The 15,869-nt window shown below is 34.0% G+C and overlaps 2 protein-coding genes across 3 annotated transcripts in view; one reads left to right on the forward strand and one right to left on the reverse strand.

The window, feature by feature from the left end:
• The first annotated feature begins 5,117 nt into the window (after positions 1–5,117).
• Positions 5,118–12,638, forward strand: LOC105337234 (F-box/WD repeat-containing protein 5). The gene is made up of 8 exons (XM_034446783.2): positions 5,118–5,244; positions 6,703–6,844; positions 7,045–7,294; positions 7,517–7,691; positions 8,008–8,147; positions 8,530–9,560; positions 10,034–10,246; positions 10,498–12,638. The coding sequence occupies exons 2-8, from the start codon at positions 6,726–6,728 to the stop codon at positions 10,727–10,729; spliced, it is 2,160 nt and encodes a 719-aa protein (XP_034302674.2). The 5' UTR covers positions 5,118–5,244; positions 6,703–6,725; the 3' UTR covers positions 10,730–12,638.
• Positions 12,639–14,177: 1,539 nt separating this feature from the next.
• LOC105337235 (G-protein-signaling modulator 2) overlaps positions 14,178–15,869 on the reverse strand; it is a 34,993-nt gene continuing 33,301 nt past the window's right edge. For both annotated transcript variants that reach the window (XM_011441869.4, XM_066075426.1), the window contains exon 15: positions 14,178–15,331. In XM_011441869.4, the coding sequence (XP_011440171.3) occupies positions 15,155–15,331 (177 nt within the window). In that variant the 3' untranslated portion in view covers positions 14,178–15,154. The remainder of the gene's footprint in view (positions 15,332–15,869) is intronic.

Here is a 15,869-nt window from a genome sequence, read left to right on the forward strand (position 1 = left end):
TTAGCAACACACTTAGCAACGGGTAACACAACGAATTGTTACATGCGCGTAAATTATGTGTGTACGGTTCGCCGTGAAATTCACGTCATTTCTATATAAAAGCAGTAAACATATTCTCTAAAATTAAGACATTCAGTATAATAAAATAAATAGTACCTGTTTGGGAGGATAACAGTTGAAATTGACACCCCTCGAAAACCATTGTCAACCTCCGCTTCGCGTCGGTTGACAATGGTTTCCTCGGGGTGTCAATTTCAACTGTTACCCTTCCAAACAGGCACTATTTATACAGTGTTACACTGTTTCATATCTAAGAAATGGGTACCATTATTGATATTGGTTGGTATTGCCAACAATATAGGGCAACGAAAACACAGTGCAGATCTAGATTTAACGGTCTATATGGATGTATGATCAATCGACACCAAATTTCGTAGTCTAAAACTGGATGAAATCAGAAGGACTTAGCTTATCCATCTAAGATATTTGATCTAATAGTAGTAAACGTCATGCAACACAAGTTTTATATGGTCGGACATCAATACATGTACACGTCCAAATGACAATGACACATCAATTCTCATACCGACCCTCTTAACCAGGGTAAAATCAGACGTTCAGTTGGTGATTTACAATGCATTGGTTAATCTGGTTGCATGCATGGGTCTAGAGGAGGACCCCTGGAAAATTCAAATTTATTAATTAAATTCCCATATAGTAAAATTCCAAAAAATAGACAATGACCACCGCCCCCCCCCCCCCTCGGTGGAAAAATTTTCTGGATTCACACATGGCTTGTTCTTAGAACTGATTCAGTACTTACCTTACCCTTACCAGCCTGGTGTGCCGAGAGTAAGGAGTTCGAATTTGGTTAGGCGTGTGATTATGAAGATTGTGTTTTAGATAATATGTTTATTAAGTGTGATTTATACAGCTTCTTCAGAAAGTCCTTCAAATATATCAATATTAATATGAACATACTGCTTGTCGCCTAAATTTTCTCATGATAACGATGCATTTTTTAAGTTATTTAAAATTTTTTAAGTGGTAGATAATCCTGTCGTTATTGCGAGATGTTTTCCTGATACCATGCTTTGTACGAGATTGATTCTCAATATTACTAGATCAATATAGTTTTTGGTATGGCATATTCGACTTTGGTATTCAACAGACATGTCAAAAAAATATTTAGTTTTCTAAATATTGATCACAGAGATCGTATTTATTAACTGCATTAAACGCAATATTCTGGTGATCACGAATTTTACAGTCAATAGGCACAACATGTCGTCCCTAGTATTTCGTTCAAACTTTAATGAACGTTCGTTAATTATTTGTACACCCAAGGGTTATTTTTTGTTTCTGTTGATAGCTGGCGTTACAAGCAAGAATTGATCAAAGTCAAAGACTGCAACATGCACCAAAACCTGTGCACGCGATATATCAATTTGGTTCAAAATCAAAGATGAGATACATATGTAAGGTATTTATTGATTTATGGGAAAACCATTGTTTTTCCATAGTTTTTACAATAATTCAAGTTTGTTTGAATTGGTTAACATAATTTGGTACTGCATTAATCATGTTAATTTGGCAAAACACACATTCTTCTATAAATTCAAACTCTACACGCACAATTTTCAAGCAAAGACAATCATAATTGATGGAGCTTGAGGAATATATATATATATATATATATATATATATATATATATATATATATATATATATATATATATATATATATATATATACACACACACACACACACACAGGGACAGGTATTTTCCCATTCATTGACTTTATCCCGTGAAATCACAATTGAAACAAGAGACACAGGGGTAACATAGCTCACCTGAGCAACCATAGCCATAAATCTGATCAAATCAGCTTTATTGTATAAAATATCTTGACAACAACTTAAATTTGAATTATTTTTTTAAACAAAAACCCCATATATTCTTATGATTTAAACCCTTTTGTCTTTCCGTTTCGTAGAGGAAGCTTTAAAAAGATTATTCTCTATTTATTACTAAGAAAAAACCGTGCCACACCCTACACTGGGAACTAGATTAAAAAAAACCTTCAATTTAAACTACCTGAGGATGTTTCCACACAAATTTCAGCTTTTCTAGCCAAAATGTGTCTGAGAAGAAGATTTTTAAAACATGCCAACAAAATTCCAATAATTGTCAATTATCTCCCCTTAAAAGAGGTTGTGGTCATAATCATTTTAATAAACCTTAATCCCTTTTTCCTTAAGGTGCTTTGTGACAAGTTAAGTTTGATTGAATTAGGTAAGTAGTTCAAGAGAAGGATTGAGGGATGTGAAAAGTTTACAGACAGACGGCGGACGGCCGAAAAAAAAGGTGATAAGAATAGCTTCATACTTACAAGTTTTATAAGCTCAAGTGAGCTAAAGATGGCAGTAACGTTTTAGCAGTTAATCATTTTAAGGACAGACGAGACGTTCCTCAATTTTATATAATTTTCCTTGATTTTTTATTCCTTACTAAATTATTAACATTTAAACATGTTAATTCTTAAAAATTTCGGAGCTACAATATTTCGAATTTTCCTTAAAATAGCACTCAAAATGCATTTGAATGCTTATAAGTAAAGTCGTACTATACCTTTTCAATTGAACACTTTATATCGAAATAAAAAAAGAATCATATTACATAAAAATATAATTATGAAATTAAGAAGTGAAAATCTTCACATTGTGGAGATAGGAAAAATAGAAAAAATGGAAGATAGGTCGCGTCTGACCTTAGAAATAAACTCAAAAATTACCCAAAAGATAACAAATAATAATTATATTTTTACGAAAAAAAATTCAAACATCTACTGAAATTAGATGACCATGCAACCCTAACGGTCATCAGGGTATAATGCATTTCTGTAAGGGGTCCAAAAATTTCATTTTTACAATGCCATTAATCTCTTGTGTATAACATAATTAATGATGATACATGGATGAAAGATGTTAAGTAAATTTCCAGATATGTCCCGATATAGTACATTAAGAGAAGGGGCGATAATCATCGGATGCATATTTTCAGATCAGTCATCAATACAGGAATAAAAATGTATAGGTTAAATTAAGGGATCAGATGAATATTTAAATTATTTGACAATTTGAAAATTAAAAGGTTGAGCCTGTAAGATGATGATGGTGATGATGTCTCAAACCTTTAATCAGGCACGGAGCATCGATTTTGAAAGTGGGGGGGGGGGAGGGGGGGAGGGGGGGGGGGGCAGACTCATCGAAAAACTCTTGACAAGCCAAAAAAAAAGGGGGGGGGGGTGTCCAAAATCTTCAAAATCCTAATCCGTAAGGGGGGGGGGGGTATATCTATAACTTCAATTTCACTCATCGTTTTTTTTTTTTTAATCCAATTTTTTACATACTCCCAAAAAAGTGGGCGGGGGGACTCCATGATAATTAATTTTTTTCTATGTAAATTAAAGAGAATTAGTTGCTGCGAAAATAAGTGGGGGGGGGGGGGGCAGTCCCCCCCCCCCCCCCCCCCCCTCTTGGCCCCCCGATGCTACGTGCCCGTTTAACAAAGATGTCATATATTTTTACACATATGCCAGGTGCCCATGAATTTAAAACAATCGTGTCATTCTTAATTCTAGAATTATATGTCATTAAAAAAAACCTAGTAATTCAAATCCATGGTTATTTGTATATTTGTACAAAAACAGAACTATGCAAAAGGTTAGTTCCCAATGGTACTAACTCGTAATAACGAGTTAATTATTAATTTTTTGTACCTTTTTAGAATTGAGCCTTATCGTCTTTCGTATGTGACTGGGTGTTGAAAATGAATTGATTTATGTTCCCAATCCCTCACAGATTCTACATACTAGATGAATGGAGCGAAGTTCCAATTAAGTTTACGACCGACGCATAACGAACGAAGGACAAAGAGGGACAAAAACGGATAGCTATAAGTGTAATTAGCAAGTGACAGGTACGAGTATTTGTTTTTTTTTCCTTTATGAAATATTGACGATGGATGGATATATGACGATGGATGGATATAATGGATAACATCTCAATTATGCAAGGGGCGCGTCTCGCCGCAACGTAAATATCGACATACACCAGCTTTTTTTCCTAATACGCGCTGACTTACATGTAGTCCAATTTTTAGTCTATATATATGAATATACAATCTAGTATTCGCGTCTACCAGCATTGTGAAACAATGTACACAATTTGGAGCATATTCAGGCAACTTCTTGCAATTGATTAAAGATGTCCCCCGCATCGAATGATTTTATCTTTGGCATTACTTAATACAGTATTGCACACCGCATTGAAAAAACGTAATGGAAATTATTGGAAATTCACAGAGTTGTTGTATATACTTTGTATTAATGTCGTTGCAAATACAATACTGAAATATAATTGTAGTTGAAAACAAAAAAACCCTCTTAGACGTGCCGACAAATACACGCCATGATTCTGTTAGCGCAACATGATAACCAAAAATCCCAAAGGTTTTTTTAACCAGACATAAATAACATGTTATTTATGTCTCTGAATTAACCAACAACAACAACAAAATGTTGAGATATATGTTTATTCAATTTTGTTATATAATGATATTTTTCTTTCCCAACCAACTTTCTTCTACATCCGTGAATTCAAGAGACAATTAACTGATTAAAATGCATTTCTGACATAACATTAAATACATGTAGATAAAAAATAAAATAAAATGCACGACCAGTACATGATTTGAGGACTGCCAAAAACTGAATATATATTGTGCTGAAAACGAGTAAAGGAAAAACGTATTGCTTAAACAGAGGTATGAAAATAACAAGGTTTTGATTGATATTTGAAAGTCTGAAATAAATGCGCAGTTGCGGGGACGATTCCCTGAGCATGATGAGGAAGGATAGAACATGTATAACTTGTATACGTTGCTTTAAAGGTTCGAGGAAAATAGCAAAACCAAATATTCCTTTAGCAAGTTAAAAAATCTAAAAAGCTGATTCAGGACCTAAAAGACATCGTTAAAATTAAATAATGGCATTATACTTTTTATCGGCGACGAAAAAAAAAGGCGAGCGTGATTCGAATGTCTTTTTAAAACGTCGGGTTAGGGATACAAATTATTTTAAACAACGAACTGTCAACCAACTCTGAAATTGCGTTATTTTTGTGATTCCATAAAACATTGGGAAACAACGGTATGCTAATTTTACAACAAGCCGTCTAATGTATGTAACACCAAGTGCTTAACCATTCAAACAAATGCAGTACGATGCACATTTTATAACATGAGTAAGACTAAATGTTTGGCAACAAAATTGATACCAAACAAACACCCTTTTCAGTTATTGTTTCTTCTTTCAGTACAGAGTCGGACTCTTCTTGAGTGTATAAATGACTCTTGCTGTTTATTGGAAATCTGAACAAAGATAATTTGTTTGGCATTGAGTGACATTTTATTTAATGACTATGTTTTATTTGAATAATATGATTTATTTTGTTCGTTCATGTTTTCTATGATTAATAAGACAAAATAAGTGTTTTTTGCAGATGTCATTTTCTATGACATACATAACTGTTGTTAACCGTATTTGTTATATCCATTATTACTTAGTTATTAGGTTAGTTACTGACTCCCTACGGAAATATATTGGGTTGATCAATCTCATAGAAGGCAAGGCGAAGCCGAGCCGTCTATGAGATTGATCAACCCAATATATTTCCGTAGGGAGTCAGTAACTAACCTAATAAGTGTTTTGTTTTCCCGAGGACTTTCAAGCGACATATTTATTCACAAATAGCGGTGATCTACGCAAAGCCCTGTACATGATGCCTAACATCTCGTCCAATTTAACTCATTTAAACTCTTCAGAATTTTCAATCTCACCTTTCAAATACTTTTTAAAAATCTTTGCATCACCCATGTTTACTTACAATGTCTTGTTGCTATTCAATTTTAAATGTTTTCTCCCTTTCCTCTCCAGAGATTTGAGCAAATTTCGACTCTGCCATTTTGTTCTGCTCCAGACAAAACAATGTGACGTCAATATTCTAAGGGCAACTACTCTAATTTTAAAGAATTTCAAAGGGCAACTACTCCAAATACTTTACGAACTTACGGCATACGTTTTATGTATTAAATTCTATGAAATGTTGAAATGAGTAAGCGAAGCGTCGGCCAATGACGGCCATATTGCCTAATATTATTTCTCACCGAACAAAAATAGAGATATATGAGGCAATCACGTGCTATGTTTAAACCAATGAAGGGAAAACAAATAATTATTTTCTATAACGTTACATTGCTTACTAGCAAGTAATGGGTATAACAAAACAATGGATGGCGGATTCTGGCAACATAATATTTGTTCAGACAGAAATGTTGCCCTCGGCCATTGGCCATGGGTAACATTTGTATCTTCAGGTACAACAAATCACATGTTGCCCTCATACCAAGTCAATTACTATAAACTGTATTGCAAAGGCCCCCTCAACAAAGGCCTCCGCTAACAATTTTTATATTGGACTGGCAAAGCAGTCCCCTCCTGGAAAATTCAAACTTATTAAAAAATCAGCCTTTAAAAAATATCATTTTTAGGAACATATAATATGTATAATTCACCATATGTTTGATGACATAAATTATAAAAAATAAACTGCAGTGATGAACTTTATTTCTTTTGTAGATGTAGTTATACACAGGGAAAGCATGGAGTTTGAGAAAGAGACAGGACTGTCAATGTGGGACACGCTCCCAGATGACATCATTCTACACGTCTTCTCATTTCTATCACCATTCTCGGTGGTCAGGATGTCAGAAACTTGCAGGTACAGTTGTTTTTTTTTCATCATATTGAATCCAAATTTGGAGTTAGATACTAAATAAAAAGAAAAGGTTATTGTTTCTGCATCTGTCTTTTGCATAATTTTTCCAGGAATGATTAGTTAATTTCCTTGGAAGTTTTTAAAAAACCTACCTATGTCATTTAAGTTTTTAAGTTGTCATTTCAGTTTTTTTTCTATTTCAGGAGAATGAATGAAATTGCGTTTGATGAACAGCTGTGGAGACAACATTTCTATCAATATTATCGTATTCCTCGGAGCATTGGGATTGCTCCAGGCAAAACCTCCTGGCTGCAAGAGTTTAAGAGACTGTATTACCACACCCCAGCAGTGAAAGGAACCATCATCAAACAGCACACCGACCAGGTTCTTCATGTCAGCTTCTCCCACAATGGCAAGATGTTTGCAACCTGTTCTAAGGATGGCTTTATTAAGGTAGTACAATGTGGTTAGATACTGAGTAGTTAAGAAACTTATCCCATACCTCTGTTTCTCTATGTTGTTTATCCTTGATCTATATCAGTAAATTAAATCCTTTGATATCTTTATTTCTTTTTTCTTGGCCCTTTCTAGTATAAGATAAGAAGGTTTGACACTGTTATTTAAACACATTATTCACTATGAACATGCAGACTTTAAATGGAATTGTTTATTTAGGTATGGAATTCCAAATACCCAGTAAAACTTAAATATAAATATGACATGCGAACTTTGACCTGGAAGTATACTCAGTTCTCGCAGTTCAACAGGACGGACACATTGTTGCTTGTGTCGGGCGTTCACTTTGGGAGTCATAGCACATCTGGGGAAATAGCAGTGTTCAGTCTGAAGGGTAAGCTTGCAGCAAAATAAAAAATCATCACGAATCAGTCTGAAAGATATAGAATAAGCATGCAATATTTGGGTAATTTTTTATTTATCAGACGAGTATAAAGAATACGTTCTAACCAAAGATATTAAAGTGACACCCTGAGGAGTAAACCATGTAGGATCTTGGTGATCATTAATTCAATAATTAGGATGAAGGGTAATTTCTTGTCTCGGAAGTAGTAGATTTTGAAACAGTTCATGCATGTCAAAATACAATTAGCAAAATTAATTTTGGGTACAGTACCAGTAATAATCAAGTTACATATTTTACATTGTAGGTGATTTTGACCTTCAGGCCCGAGTAATAAACAAGCCGTACGATGTGTTTGGTACTTGGTATAACGACAACTACCTCCTATCTGGGAATCTGCATTTAACTGGTCCTCTCCAGTCATACTCATCCATCATTCTTAATAAGGTGAGGAATTTCATTGAGTTTGATTCTCCTATGATGAATTTTAAAAGAAAAGAAAAGTTTTTTATACACAATTTTTCCAAACAACAGAGGAAACAACATATATTAATTTACACGTTACTGTTGATTAAAAGGATATTTTGTTTAACCTTTTTAGTAACTCTTCCTGAGAAAATGTTAAAAGAATATACTTGGCAATAAGGCTTATGACTTAAGGGTGTGTCTTGAACCTGATATGAGGTTATTTGACCAATTTCAGGGTCACATCTTCATAAACATGGCATTAATTTAAACAATGATTTAGAAGGTTATTGGTCCTTTAACAGCTCAGGTCATGGATTTATAACTTTTACCTCAATTTCTGAATTTTATTTTGTCTTTACAGGGGTTTCAAGACATTGCATCAGAGCATGAGTCAGTAGTTATGGGACTTTATCGATTTGAAAATCAAAATGCAAGTTCTATCAGGACACTTCTTGTGGCAAAATGTTTAACAGACTCTGAGAGTGAGCTAGCTCCTAACTGTGATACTCCTGAAAACTCAATTCCTGAAAAATGTGATACCTCTGCGAACAATCCAGCTATATGTTGTCCTGTATTAGCTGAAGCTAAGACTTCAGAAAAATCAGCAGAAAATGCCAGTAAAAAAGTACAGCAAGTGACTGTGTATGAGAACGGAGCTTTAAGAGAAAAACTAATTGAAGTAGATGCAGAAGTGAAAAATGTTCACGAAATCAATAGCACCATCACATATAGTCAAGCTTACCGTGATGCTGAGGAAGACATCGCCTCTACAAGTGTGGAGATGGAAACCAAGTCTGACACAGAAAGCAGCAATGGAGCAAGCGGTTCTTCTGCAGATCTGAAAATGAAAACAATGAAAAGCACTGTTTCCATGAAAAATATGGAAGGGGTGTGTACTGAATGTACGCAAACAGACTGTGAAGATCACTGCAATCGGGGGATGTACACAAGTGGATCTGTGTTTGGTTACCCCCTCCAGTCCAATATTCTGTTCAGCAGGGATGGCTCTCATGTGATTGAGGGCAAGAACCCTTTCCCTGAAGAAGATAACCGACAGTCTAATAGAAAACAACAGATGGATTGTTCAGAAAAACCTGTTGGCTCAGAGGACATATCTGATGCCCCATCTACATCGAAAAATTCTAGTCAACTGCCATGCCAGTTTCCTGATAAGTATTTAATTTTCACTCGAGGGTCAGAGACCTTCACGCCTCATCAGATCGGAATCAAGAGAATGAAGTCATTGGAGAAAGTGATTGGAGACAAGGTTCAAGTGATGCCTAATGTGGAAGAAAACTTGCATGGGATGGATCACCAAGGCTACGACACTGTTGATCATGTGATCGATCTCCATGGACATATCATTGGTCTGAGTCTATCGCCAGATGACAGGTGTGTATTTACTTTAATATCCCACATTGTGAATGCAAAATTTTCAGCTTAGAAACTGCAAGGCCAATTTTGACCAAATTTTGTGTATACCGGTAGTTTAGCATCAGTAGGGAAGGGGAATATTAATACATGTATTCAACTCCTCTTCTCCACTCTGGATGCCTTGAAGTCCCAAGAATAAAAACTTTAAAAAATGATGGAATTGTTAACAAAATGTCACTTTATGAATGTAATTTTAATCATATCACTCTGGATTAAAAAATAATGAATTCTTATTTTACATGTTATATGAAAACCCCTTTTTTTGAAAGAGATCTTCAATGTCATCTGACATTTTGAGTGCCTCAGACAACTAATCTGACTGGTAGATTCATAACATACAATGTTTACAAATGGGGGAGGAGTGAAAGTTTTTGGATTAAGAAGTTGAATTTATGTTCATTGTACTATAAAATATACATATATCTCCACAGGTACTTGTATGTGAACTGCAGACAATGGCCAAAGAACTACTCCATAGAAAATCCCTTCTACCCTCCTCCTATTGCCCAGGAAATAGACATCCATGTGATTGATCTGATGAAAATGAAAAGAGTGGGCACCATGCATCAAGCACATAAGGCCTATACTTCCAATGATGAGTGCTTCTTTATATTTCTGGATGTATCCAATGAATATGTGGCAAGGTACCTTCCTTTTCTAGGGAAGATCTCTCCCATATTTGTAAAGTATGATGAACCAGTATACAGATAATGTTTACAAGAGAATCTTTTTTTTTTATTTATAAGGGGAGTGTAGAATTAAGTTGCAGGCAATTATTAGTTAGTTTTTGGAGGAAATAAATCAACAACAGCAAAGGATTTCCTATATTACCTTGCAGCATGGACAAATGTATTTTGAAATGATAAGGAACATGTATACTTTATTTTTTTTTCAGTGGAGCCGAGGACAAGCATGGCTATATATGGGATCGCCATTATGGAATCTGCTTAAACAAATTCCCTCACAATGACGTGGTAAACAGCGTAGCATTTAACCCTAGTGACCCAGAGACACTAGTGACGGTTAGTGACGACCAGTCCATCATTTTATGGCGCTCCAGAAACAGAGACAAGCAGATACGGACTCAAGAACTAAGAGGAATGAATAGCATGTGTGCCAACAGCTGAAGATTCTTTTTCTCTGTTAAAATGACTTTGATTTAGGTTTTAAACCTGAATTTATACACTCTAATAAAAAATTACCTTTCATATTTTTAAAAGCAGCTCTGTCAAACTGACTTTTGGGTTTATGGTTTTGAACAGAATTCCTCTGACAATCACTTTATTTCAAAGATTTAGAATTAGCTTGCTTCAAGTTCTTTTTCCAGTGATCTCTGTTATCAGTAGTAACTGTAGCCAGTCCCTTGTGGTGCTGTTCTTTTTTTATATATACGTCATGCAAATATAAAAAAAAAAAAAAATTCTACAAAAAGTGTGATGATGCAAACATGTTTTCATGCAAATGGCTGTATTTTTTTTATAATTACTGGGATCCCAGGGATACCGGTATTATTTTTTGGTTATCTTAGTACTGTTACATACTATTTTCAATTGAAGCTTTCTCTTATATTTGTTGGTCATCTTATACATCAAGTGTACTGATTTAATAAACTGGTAAAAAGTGCTTAATATATGAGTTTTATTAGTTGATACAATGTATTTGACCCTAAATAATATACTGAAACATAACATTGACATAATGTAATCCAGCTTTTATGCACAATGACTATTTACTATTTAGTGATTTTGCAATCAAGAATAGATTATTTGAATATATACATGTTTATATACCAGAGACATTTCATAGCTGGTTTGGGGCAAGAATATTATAATTAATTTTCTCACATTCAAATAAAGGTTGGTTTACAGTGATTCTCATTTGGTCAGTAAGTAATATCTGTTGTTTGCATATAAATCTCTATTTTACTCCTACAGTTTATATAATATATATATAATTATAAACCAATATTTCAACTTAATTGACAAGAATTTTCTTCACTTTTATCTGTAAACCTATGCATGCAGGGAACAATCCTCTATTTGTTAATTGTTCTTAACACAAGAAGCTGTTAAATGAAACACTTACTGAATCATCAGCGGACTGATCTTGCCTTGAAGTGGTCTGTTGCCCTAAGCCGGCTAATATCAGTACAATATCACACAAACCTAGTATATTACTGTATAATGTTGCAAGGGGAATTGTCTTTTTTTTTCTTCAAACACATATCATGTATCCCCTTTAACTGATAGCATTGCAATTAAGGACCGTAAGTAAAAACTGTTGAAATGGATGACCATGCAATTACCAGTGCTACATCGAAAAACAAAAGAATTGAAAAAATATCTAAACCTATATCAGACCTACAAGTTCAACAACATTCTGTGCAATATCATGATATAACCAGTAATAATGAGGATTAGATATAAGGAGGGTAGTTTGAAAACCGTTATTTTAATGTTCTGTAGATTTCAGTTTGCATTGTGCTGTTCTCCTGGTAATTTCCACTCTGCATCAGAGTTAAATGAATGGGTTGGATTGAGTCCAAGTTTACATCTGTTAATCTGCTGTTTACCAGTACTAATATTTAAGTCTGAAGCTGCATTGTATTCTAGAATTAGATATAACTTTGTAAGTATTGTTTTGTCTTCATTGGACATTAACCACATAAATTTGTCTTTTTTTGTTAAAAGTATAAAGTTTTTGGTGAGGTATATTTAAGTGAATTTCTGATCAATGCTTTCAAAAAAAGACAGAATACTTTGAGATCTAAATGACCGGTGAAATACTAATACAAATCATGATACTATCTTTATATTTGTATAAACTACTTTTATGACTACATATTATATGCACATTGTTAGTATGTTTTGACATACTGATATACATTTGCCCAGCTGTTACAAGTTCATGTATATGTATGTAGAATCTTTCTTTTAGACATTATGTAGAATCTTTCTTTTAGGCATTTCTATCTAATATCTGTATCTTGTATGCCCTCTGGGCCCAAAATTGGAAATAAACTATTATTATTATTATTATTATACCTCACCTTGTTCATGTCTATATGTCTACAATTTTGAAAGTGATTTATATTGTTTTATTTTCAATTGATCCTGTTTGCAATGGTGAGTGTTTAAGTAAATGAGAAAAGAACACAGTTGTATTACTTGTATTTTCCCTAAAGATCTGTTGAAAATTTATTTAAATACATGCTTTTGAAAAGAAAAAGAAGTTCCATTAAGTATTGTTCATTTAGTTCCCCCCCCAGTCCTCAAATCTATGTACCGGTATGCACTTATTGCTTGGATTTGATGTATGAAGACTGTCTATATATATATGCATACATCAGATATATGGAGTGTTATATTGCTGACAATTTAGATGTGGTTTTTACCTTTAAAACCTCCAAAATGAAAAATTTGCAAATAAAATCACTGCAGTCCAACTGGTATCTAACATTATCAGTGGAGCACATTGCTTAGTGGTCATTGGCCAGTAACTGAAAGTCACTTGATCAAACCCTGCTGGGGTCACTTGATGCATGTTGTGCCCTAGCTAAGACAAGGGACTTTATCTACATTGCTTAAGACCACCCCACTGAAACTGTGAACCAGCTTCCTCTGCAATTTAACCTGTAATGGACTGGTGTCCTAACCAGGAAATGACAATGACTCTCAACTGCCTAGCACCATAAAAATCAGGGATATGCACTGGCCGTTTGCACCTTCACGACTCTGAGAAGATTTATATTTTAACTTTATTAGTTACTGTATTAAATCAAAGTACCGAAGAACTGACGGGAGTTGATTTTATCGATGTTTATTTATTTTAAAATCAATGATACTATTTTGCATGACAAGTACAGGTAGTTTCAAATCTGTATTTGAATTACACACATTTTTATAATACGAATTTTCGGACTTTTTCGACACAGGAATGTTGATAAAACCCCTATGAATTTAAGGATAGAATAAATTCAATCAAACTATGTATCAGTGATAGAAATATTTCTGGAAAATTTATTGATCCAAGCAGTTGAACCCTCGCCTCGTTCAACCAAACGCTCGGCTGTCGCCGTTAATCTCCGACAAGCAAGAGAGACTCTCTGCTTGTCGGAGATTTTCGGAGACAGCCGAGCGTAGAGTACGAGACTATATTGAACTCTGGCGTAAGAATACATACAACTACAAAAAATATCTAAATCGTTCGTACCATTTAAAAATCTGACTATTTTCAAGGTATTTATAAAGAAGTTTCCTTGAAAAACAATGCTTAAGCATACATTACTTCGAATTTATCAATTATTCTCAAGAACTAAGTCTTATCAGCGGCGATGATTTGTACTTTGGTCCAAACACTGTTTCACTTTCGGTTTGCCAGAGTGACTGCATAGGAGAGTTGATTAAAATCAACTCCCAACAAGCTACAAACTTTGAAAAATTTTAAAAACGGTTTTTAGAAGAAGTCCCAAGCATTTTCACCCACATGTACTTAGGTCTCATAGCACCACACAATAACCACATATGTTCTGAAAATTATTTATATGAAAATATGTGAAAAAAATAACAAAACATAATATGTTACACATTTTATTATGGTCCCATGAAATGATGTAAAACATTTAAATCATAGATATCATACATTAACATTCAACAGACAATGAAATTGAAACATAATGTTCACATTCTTTTCATGCCATATCTTTCTCTCTTCTTTCATATAGTAATGCCAGGATGTAGTTTGGAATGATCTACTCTACAACACCAATTCCTTTGTAATACTGATTCTGGAAAGTTTTCCTAATGTAACACAGAAAATGCCACAAGATTATGACATGCCAGAACATACATGTATAAACAAGCACCTGTTGTATTTATTGATATTGTATTGCAAAATACTCTAACTTGTTGAAAATATTCAAGTGAAAAGACAACTGTTAAATGTTACATGTTTATCTAATAATGAGACTTATGATAGAAAGGAAATGAAGCTAAAAATATGGTAACCAAGAATGGGGAAGATTATTTTCCTTCTAAAAATATACACATTTACAAGTACATATAAAAAACATATAAAAACAGACCTACAGATATACGTGATTCTTTTGAAGCCAACACAAATTGAGATCTACAACCAGAGATTTCTCCATCTTCAGAGATTGCTGCTCTTTGGGAGGGACAAAACAAATTGAGATATTTTCTAACATGAGTGATAATTTTTTCCTATGTAAAGAAAAGAGGGGTGTATGTTTTAAGTTCAAACAGAAATCTGATTACTGGTACATGAAGCTGGGCTCAAATCAAAAATTACATTGCTAAGTACTTTATGTACCGTATATCACATTTTTAAAGCATGCTCAATTTCATCTTATTAAATAAATACATTTGTGCTATGCACCTCATCATTTTAACAAAACATCAAGTAAAAAATTTGTGTACCTTGATTTGAAGCACATACTGTTAGTTTAAAAAGAAAAAAAAATCAAGTTCACTAACAGTCAACATAATTTAACAGCATGTACTACTGCGAGTATCCTCACTCTCACACTGGGGCTATTTTTTCTTCTTCTTGCCTGTTGTTTCAGGAATAAGTTTAGGTAACGTAGTCCTTTGCTCTTCCAAGCGACTGGATTGAACTTTTTGAATTAAACTAAAAAAGTCCTCATCTGGAACTGTAGGGGCGGGCCGGGGTGGGGGCATTGCACTTCTCTGGTCTTCTATTCTACTTCCCTGCAACACAAAATAAAGTCAGAAAAACTGGCATATTACTCGTATGGGTTCAAATGAATAAAATTAAGTGCATAAGTGCTAGCAGTCATTTACTTCTGTTCACTCAAGTAAAATTTTCCTTAAGTGATATTTTTCTAGAGAAATCTAAATTATGAGATTTCAGCACATCTTGTAGGGCAATTTAACAAAAATTACCTTTCCTCTTGGCAACTCTTAAAGGGGTAATATTCCCCAGTGAGAGTAAACACTTTCATAGAAGGTAATTGAAACTTTAATTATTAAAGTGTTTGAGAGCAAACTGCATTCCGTCTATACTAGTACATGTATATAATACAACCAAATACCATCAAGTTAGTTAATTTGGAACTTGATATTTCAGGTTTTTAATATCAAACATGCTTTTCTTATTTGAGAATCCTAACCAACCCATTTTGAAATTCACTGTAGAAACAGATATATTCGATCGGTTAAAATTTTGTTGTTTTTAAACCAAATAAAATTTCGTTGGGATTTGATTTTGTCATACATGGTCATGTAT

Source organism: Magallana gigas, chromosome 2, assembly GCF_963853765.1.
Source record: "Magallana gigas chromosome 2, xbMagGiga1.1, whole genome shotgun sequence".
NCBI classification, from domain to species: Eukaryota; Metazoa; Mollusca; class Bivalvia; order Ostreida; family Ostreidae; genus Magallana; species Magallana gigas.

Coding starts and splice junctions, on each gene's coding strand:
- LOC105337234 (XM_034446783.2), top strand. CDS start 6,726: ATGGAGTTTGAGAAAGAGACAGGACTGTCAATGTGGGACACGCTCCCA. Junction 7,295..7,516: donor CTAAGGATGGCTTTATTAAG/GTAGTACAATGT, acceptor TTGTTTATTTAG/GTATGGAATTCCAAATACCC. Junction 7,692..8,007: donor AGCAGTGTTCAGTCTGAAGG/GTAAGCTTGCAG, acceptor TTTACATTGTAG/GTGATTTTGACCTTCAGGCC.